General features: G+C 34.5%; 1 protein-coding gene across 1 annotated transcript in view; it reads left to right on the forward strand.

The window, feature by feature from the left end:
- NYAP2 (neuronal tyrosine-phosphorylated phosphoinositide-3-kinase adaptor 2) overlaps positions 1 to 6828 on the forward strand; it is a 245018-nt gene extending 238190 nt beyond the window's left edge. The window contains exon 6 of the mRNA XM_061205498.1: positions 6601 to 6828. Coding sequence (XP_061061481.1) covers positions 6601 to 6828 — 228 coding nt within the window. The remainder of the gene's footprint in view (positions 1 to 6600) is intronic.
- The last annotated feature ends 1469 nt before the right edge of the window (positions 6829 to 8297 follow it).

Raw genomic sequence — 8297 nt, forward strand, 5'->3', positions numbered from 1 at the left:
TATAATTTTCGCCTGTCATGGAATATTCTTCTTTTGTTTTTTTTCAACTATTTAAAAGCTTAAAACAAAAATTCTTGTTTATGAGCTGTACTAAAACAGGCAATGGATTTTATTTGACAAGTGTACTTTAGTTTGCCAACCGCTGTCCGTTTTCCTGAAGATATATGTAAAAAAGTCATGGTGCTTACGTGTTTATTCTTTATGTACATTTTGTTAGTAAAGAATCAATCTCTTTACCCACTAAATGAGAGAGGAAGAACGTTTTCAATGAAAGCAGTAACACCTCTGTCTGACCTGTGACTCCTAAGGATAGGGACAGCAGAGGTGAAAGTGACTTGTTCCCTCCTGTAATTCCTGAAGAAGTTGCTTGCCTTTCTCAAATCACACCAGCTGGCCTTCATGCCTGCTCTTCCTTGATGCCCCACTAATGCTATCCGTGCTCTCCTGGATAAATTGTCTTCAGGGCAAAGGGAAAATTCAGAGAACTTTTGCAACTCTAGCTTCCTTTTCAGCCAGACTAAAGCTTATACTCCTCACACTGGAAATGATGATTTCTTTTTTTTTAAATTAATTTTTATTGGAGTATGGTTGATTTACAATGTTGTGTTAGTTTCTGCTGTATGGCAAAGTGAATCAGTTACACATATACATCTATCCACTCTTTTTAAGATTCTTTTCCCATATAGGTCATTACACAGTTGGAAATGATGACTTCTCATAAAATGGGCTACCCAGGTGACAGAAATTGGGATAGAAAGAGCAACATGCAACTGACAGATTTTTTTTTCCCCTAGAGCTTCTGAAAATTAGTATTGGTATTGTGTCTATGGTTTAAGAAATTAAATTTGATTCTCAAATCTTCAGACTCACAGCTAAACTTAATTCCAAAGCCAGTATCACACCTGCTCAAAAATCTTTGATGATTTTTTTTTTTACGTGCTTACTCATGAGGCATAAAAATCAAAATCAGTAGAGATAGGCATGCTTGTATCAGTTTTATTCTCGTACCATTTTTAATATTGAAATTCTCCATGTGCTTATTTCAGAGTATTCTTTTCTCTTATGGTTTACATACTTTGAAAAATTGAATACTTTAAATAAACATTATGGAGATTTATTATTGGACAGTCTCACTATTCTTTTGTTTCTTGGATGAAATATACTCAATATCAGGAAGTACTTCGATTATTTTTTTTCTTTTTAATTTATTTAATGTATTTATTTTTGGCTGCCATTGGGTCTTCGTTGCTGCGCGTGGGCTTTCTCTAGTTGCGGCGAGCAGGGGCTACTCTTCGTTGCGGTGCACGGGCTTCTCATTGCGGTGGCTTCTCTTGTTGTGGAGCACGGGCTCTAAGCGCGCGGCCTTCAGTAGTTGTGGCTCGTGGGCTCCAGAGCGCAGGCTCAGTAGTTGTGGCGCAAGGGCTTAGTTGCTCCGCGGCATGTGGGATCTTCCTGGATCAGGGCTCGAACCCGTGTCCCCTGCATTGGCAGGCGGATTCTTAACCACTGCACCACCAGGGAAGCCCTTGATTATTTTTTAGAGAAAGTAATTATTGAAGTGAATTAAGACTCCTCATTTATGTTATTCCTGATGCATTGAAATCTCCATAGATAAGATCATGAGCGATGTATGGGACTTTACATTTTTTCAGTTCCAAATATGCATACTATACATAAAGTATATTCAAGTGTACATACTATGTATATATGAATTATGGACATGTATATACATATGTAATGTATATGGGAAGTACATACAAGTTCAGAGAGATACATGACTTTTCAAGGTCACAGAACAATCAAGATCCCAATCCAGTCATTTAACTCTTCCATTATACCATGTTGCTTCCATCTAAAGAATGAAAGATACAGTTACTTATTCTTTGGAAAGAATATGGTCCCATCACGTTATTTTTAAAAATATGTATTTTTTGAATTTTAGAGTAGTTTTAAATTTACAGAAAAACTGCAAAGAATACACACAGTGTTCCTGTATACCCCACACCCAGTTTCCTCTATTGTTAATATCTTACATTATAATGGTGTTTTTGTCACGACTAATGAATCAATATCGATACATTATCATTAAAACCCATACCTTATTTGAATTTCCTTAGTTTTTATCCATCAGTTTCAGGATTTCTTCCAGTATACCACATTAATTAATTTCAGTCTTCATGTCTCCTTGACCTTCTCTAGACTGTGATGGTTTCTCGGACTTTCCTTATTTTGTATGACCTTGCCAGTTTTGAGGATTACTGGACTGGTATTTTGTACAATGGCTCTCAGTTTGGGTTTATCCGGTGTTTTTCTCATGGTTAGACTAAGTTATGGTTTGGAGGAGGAAAACTACACAGGTAAAGTGCCCTTCTTATCACATCATATCAAGGGTGCGTACTGTCAACATCACTTATTACTGCTGATCACCAGGTGTGGCGTAGGTAGTGTTTGACAGGTTTCTTCATGTAAAGTTCCTCTCCTCCTCCTTTCTAGAGTGTACTCTTTGGAAAGAAGTCCTGTGTATAGCCTACACTTAAGGAATGGTGATTTATGTTTCACCTCCTTGGGGAGGAGCTTCACTTCATTTTTATCTCCATGAAATTAGTCGAGAATATTGCCTCCACTGAATCTTGTTAATAGGAGAATCTTGTCCAAGATATGTAAGTGCGTTCATATTAATTGAACAATTATCTTCCAATGCATACTTAACTTGCCTGTGTATTTTTTCTTTCCTTCATGGTTCATACAATAAATGCATATGGATTAAAGATGAGAAACAGGACACTTGATTAAATAACTAAACTGGAAGAGTTTATTTACTGGGCTTAGTTTCAAATTAGTTGTAAATTGACTCACAGAGTTCTTTCAACTACAGGGTGAAGTGGAATGGAATTTTACAGCTAAATTTAAACTAGATATGAAGAATCTGATGATAAACAAAAAATGGGAAAGTCTAGATATCTTTTATGGGTAGTAGTCTTAACACACTTCATATAATGGCTAAACATGCTATTTGTTATGTCTAAAATAATGAATTAAAGCATAACATCTTACTATCAGAATGAAATAATTTTTGACACATTTTAGGGGGGAGGGATTTGGCTATGTCAATAGGCATGGAAGTAACACTGAGTTTATTTTGGGGAATTAAAAACAACGTGTACCCTCCAGAAAGAAATATTCAAAAACATGCGTTATTTAAAAGTAAATATGAAAAACAGACTTATCTCCCCCAAAATGAATCTCATTCTTCCTTCATTCATATCATTGTAACATAATAATAATTTGGGGGCGGGGTATTTTAAATGAGAAAAAAAGTTTGATAGCAGATTTAACATGAGAAGATTCTACAGCAGACTTGACAGACTTGTTAAACTTTTTAAAATCAAAAAATTAATTTTCTATCTTCTAACAACCTGTATTTGAATTCTCTTAGAATACCTCACCCTCTTTCACGTATTGGGCAATGCTTTCTCATGGAATTTTTACTGACTATATAATTGACCCCCAAAAGAAGATAGTTCAATATTGCAGTCAGTCTGAAAAACAAGGTTGATTTTCTTCTACTAATATTTTGAACCATTATATCTCAATCAAGTGGATATATAACTATTCTAAAATAAAAATGTAAAGAATATGAAAAACCATATAACTCTTTCTTCTTAAATTCCTATTCCTTAGATTTTTGAAGAATGGATTTTTTTCTTAATAAATTGACATATATAGCATAAACTAGTAATTGACTGAAAACACATACTTATTCTAGACAATGTAATGCATTTATGAACTGTAATGACAACTATGAAATAAAATGTAGTATAATGAAATATATTGGTGACACTGTTGTCAGAGCAATCCAGGAAAATTATTATTTTGCAGTTACATATACTGATTCACACCCTAAAAATATTAAAGGTAATTAAGTAATAAGTGATTTAATGTTTGTGTGGACAAGTAAATACCATGAAAATATTGAAGTGATGCTGTAAATATCTTACCTTAAAGAAGACTGGAGGTTTTGTGATTTCCTTGAGATGTGTAAAATCCAGTGAGATTTTACTAAGGAGAAAATTATCTTGAGAGTTTTCTGAGAAGCAACAAAAACTGTTGTTCAATGATAGTGGCTTCAATTCATTCCTAAAACATTTACTGAAAGCTAAATGACTCTGTTCTGCATGTTGGGGCTACTGTGTTGGATGCGATTTGGGGCCGGCCCTCTGGGAATTCTGTGTTATAAATTCCATTTATAACAGTTTATAGTCACTCAATAAATTTTGCTTGTCTTTCCACCAAAATAGAGTTATTGTATTTTTATTGCTTAGATTATCATGTTAGAAAATACTATAAATCTTTTGAAAAATTTTCAAGCTACTTTGGCAATCTCCTGTTAGGACAAAAATCTGTAGGTTGTTGTCCTAGAACTTCACTTTAAAAGTGAACAGCCATGGCCAGGGCCTGGGCTAGGGGCTAGAGGACACCAAAAGGTGTCAAACACAGCCCATCCTTTCAAGAAACTTTGTATCAAGGTAAGCTCATTACATACAAGATATTTATCTAAGAGTATCATCTTCTGGAATCTAAGTCCAAGTCATTGATTTTGATTTATTTGATAAACACTTTTTATTCACTCATAAAGCTGTAAATATATTTGCATTTTTGAGTAGCATCTGGAAATGGTGGTACATACAATAATAACTCTTATTATAATTTCTAAATAATATTCAGGAGATGGAGCTTGCTGTAATAGAAAGATGATTTACTTTGGAGTCAGGCAGATCTGAGTTTGATATAGGCCTGTATCACAGCCAATAACCTATGACTTTGATCTAGTTCCTTAAACTTTCTGAGACTCAGCTTTCTCACTTGTAGTGTGTAGCTAAATCCTCACTTTCAATGTGGCTGGGAGGATTTAACATAACATATACAGAGTTCTTCACACATGCCTGGCAGAGAGCAGGTATGGAAAACTGCTGCTGGGTATTTGTCAGTGTTAGAATAATAACTCTTGGGCAATGTTTCACTGTTTTAAAAATGACTTCACCTTCATTATCCAATCTAATTTTTATACTAACTTCTGAAATTAAGATATTATCAATTCAGTTATTCATGTAAAGAAACCAAGAAATGGAAGTGACCAGTGGAAATCTGACACATCCCGAATTTGAATCTTTGACTTCCAGCTCAAGATCCTGCCCTCTCCATAAAGAATTAAGAATTGTGAGAATTCAATTTTCCCTTGTTCACACCAAAGCCTACCTGTCTGGTTTGGACAAGATATGTAAATTCTTGAAGTCTTAGCTTCCTCACCTGTACATTGAAGGCATTGTACTGATATATCTTCCCAATCCTTTCCAGTTTTGCATGCACTATGAGAGTCAGTAGAGTGTAGTTGTTAAGATACAGGTGTTGGAGATTAAACTCTTGGATTCAAATCCTGACTCTGCCATTTGTTGGCTCTGTAAGCTTAGGCAAATTACTAAATCTCGTCAAGTCTCATTTTACTCGTCATTATGGGTTAATAAATAGTACTTACTTCAGAGTATCATCTTCGTGAGGAATAAATGCATTAAACTATGCAAAATATGAAGAAAGGGATCTGGTATAGAATAAGTGTTATACATATAAGTTTTTGCTGATTATTTCCTAAAATTGTGCCATCAAATTTAGTGACTCCAAGTGAGCTATTTTAACTCTTCAAGTCAGAGCAGATTTGCTTAAACAATTAAGTGTAAGCATCACCATCCTGGATTCTTGGCCCAATCACACTGCTGTTCTTGTGACACTGACTCAACTCGCTAGCTCTGTTCTAAAGAACAGTTATTGGTGGGCATAGCCACATACACCTGGGAGCAGTGTTTACCTGTCCAGAAATAGATGTATGTGTATCAATATATAGTCAGCACTGAATCTTCTCCTGGTACCCAACTGAACTGATGAATCTGTTTCTTTGAAGTTCTGGAACTATTTGGGATCTGGGTCAGTATGATTGCAGAAGCCAACGATTCTAATTAGACATTTGCTGAAGCACCAAAAAGTATAGCAAAACTGCTTTGCAAAATAATTATTTAAGCATATAAATTCCAAGCATTAGATGCAAATTAAAACTCATTTTGGTAGAAGAATAATTAAAAGTCTTAATTCTGTATGTTATTTGTAGACAAACGCAAGTTTTATTTTACTAATAAAATTGTTCATTAAAATCTTTAAAACATATCACATTCATATTAGATCTCACTGAAAAGTAATTCTAATAATTGAACTTAGACATATTGAAACACATACGACAATGAAGTCAACATAAAAGTAATAGCTAAATTTTTGGCAAATTGTTTAAAAATTTTTTAAAAAGGTTTTATTTCCATAGCATGGACTTTTAGAACATATTGGTAAACTATTCCTGCCTAGATGATTGTTAATAATATTACAATATTTAATAATTTAAGTACAAATTTTATTTACAGTTTCCATGCTTTAATTTTGCTTTGTAAGAATTTCAAAAACAGCTGACATTTTTCGAAACAACTACTAGCACAGTGGAAAAAAAACCTGCTTTCATTCCATTTTTTTTTTTTTTTTTCTGTATTCACTCTTTTTTGCTAGGTGGCATGCATGCAGTGGTTTCATGGAGACCATACAATGCTTGAGATGATTGAGAAAAAACGTTGCTTGTGCAAGGAAATAAAAGCTAGACAGAAAACGGAAAAGGGCCTTTGCAAACAGGATAGCATGCCTATCCTACCCAGCTGGAAGAAGAATGCGGGTACAAAGAAGTACAGCCCTCCACCTTATTCTAAACAGCAAACGGTATTCTGGGACACTGCCATATGACTGTGTGCAGGATGGTGTGAGCTCCACATTACTTAACACGAAGAGGGAGGTCGACTCGGTCATGTGATAAGTAACTGTTACGTATCGTCTCAGTCAAAATGGAAAGCCAGTGGTTCCCTGGAAAACCCATGGGAAGCTGTGCCTGTTCGTGGCTAGTTCAAGATAAAATCTGTATTTCCTTGCATTTAAGGCACACTTATTTATCATGGATTATTTTGAATCCAGAAGATATTGAGATGTAAATATTTTACTAGTTTATGGGTGACACCTGAAATAATACACATTACACGTATATAAATGATAGAAATATCAAGAGTTTTACTATATGATACAATTTCGGTATTAACTGGTTTATTATCTCTTTTATATGTCCCTTGATGCCTTTGATTATTAATTTTTGCATTTAAAATGTTTCTTTCTGCCCACCTTTGGTTTCTGTACACGAGCTCGCAGATAGATTGCGTTCAATCACACAATATATGATCTGGTGCTAGTAATGTAGAAGTTGAATATCATATTCGTTAGGAACATCTGTTGCTTTGTACGTTTTCAAGGGTTTGACAGGAAATGAATGCCAATGTGATGCTGAATTTGGACATCCACATTACATCAACACCAATATTTTTGCTACATTGGCTTTATAAGAATTTCTCTTCAGTATCATCTTGTTTATACTAAGCAATGGTTAGTCAGACTCCAGAGAAAGTTAATAGGATATATTTGGACATCCCAGCAGAAAACATTTCCTTCAGAAATGACTTTAAGGACACATGTCCTTGCATCATTGATTTGATTGGAGGAGACCAGGGTTCACTGTGATAATGGAAGGAACAAGGAATCAAAGGTTAAACAGCACAACTGCTTTCAAGAGGGTGGGACCAGTGGCATTAGAGCCACTGCCATCACTATTTTTGAGTAACTTTTCATGTGTATGTTTGTTTCCCCTAGAAAATGACCAATATACATTCAACCAGATGAGTTTACATGTTTTAGTATACTAAATGCCAATCTTTCTCAAAATTTAGGTCCACGAATGGAGTAGTATTTCATGTTAATTTTTCAAATTAGTTATTACCATATTTTGGGGGTGTAATCTTCTGTGCATGTTCATCACCCCCATTCTTACTGATGATGACACCATGACCAAAGAATTATGACCAATTGTTTATTTTATTTTGTTTCAAGGAAGAAACAGGAAATGCAGGGGATGGGAGACGGGGTGGATTCAATTTTATGTGGTGGTAAAATTTAAGTTTAAATAAATCATATATATCTTTTAAGAGTAACTTGTTAGTTGACTATAAATATCCCCACGGATGAAGAAAAAGGAAACTATCACATATATTTTGTATATTTAAATTACTATTTATGCTTCCTAAAATGGACAGTATGTGATTCTTCTTTAACAATCAATTTAGTATTATATTTCTGAGAGAAAAGGTATGTGTTTGAAGTTATTGTCATAGTGG

This window comes from Eubalaena glacialis, chromosome 1 (genome assembly GCF_028564815.1).
Source record: "Eubalaena glacialis isolate mEubGla1 chromosome 1, mEubGla1.1.hap2.+ XY, whole genome shotgun sequence".
Classification (NCBI taxonomy): domain Eukaryota; kingdom Metazoa; phylum Chordata; class Mammalia; order Artiodactyla; family Balaenidae; genus Eubalaena; species Eubalaena glacialis.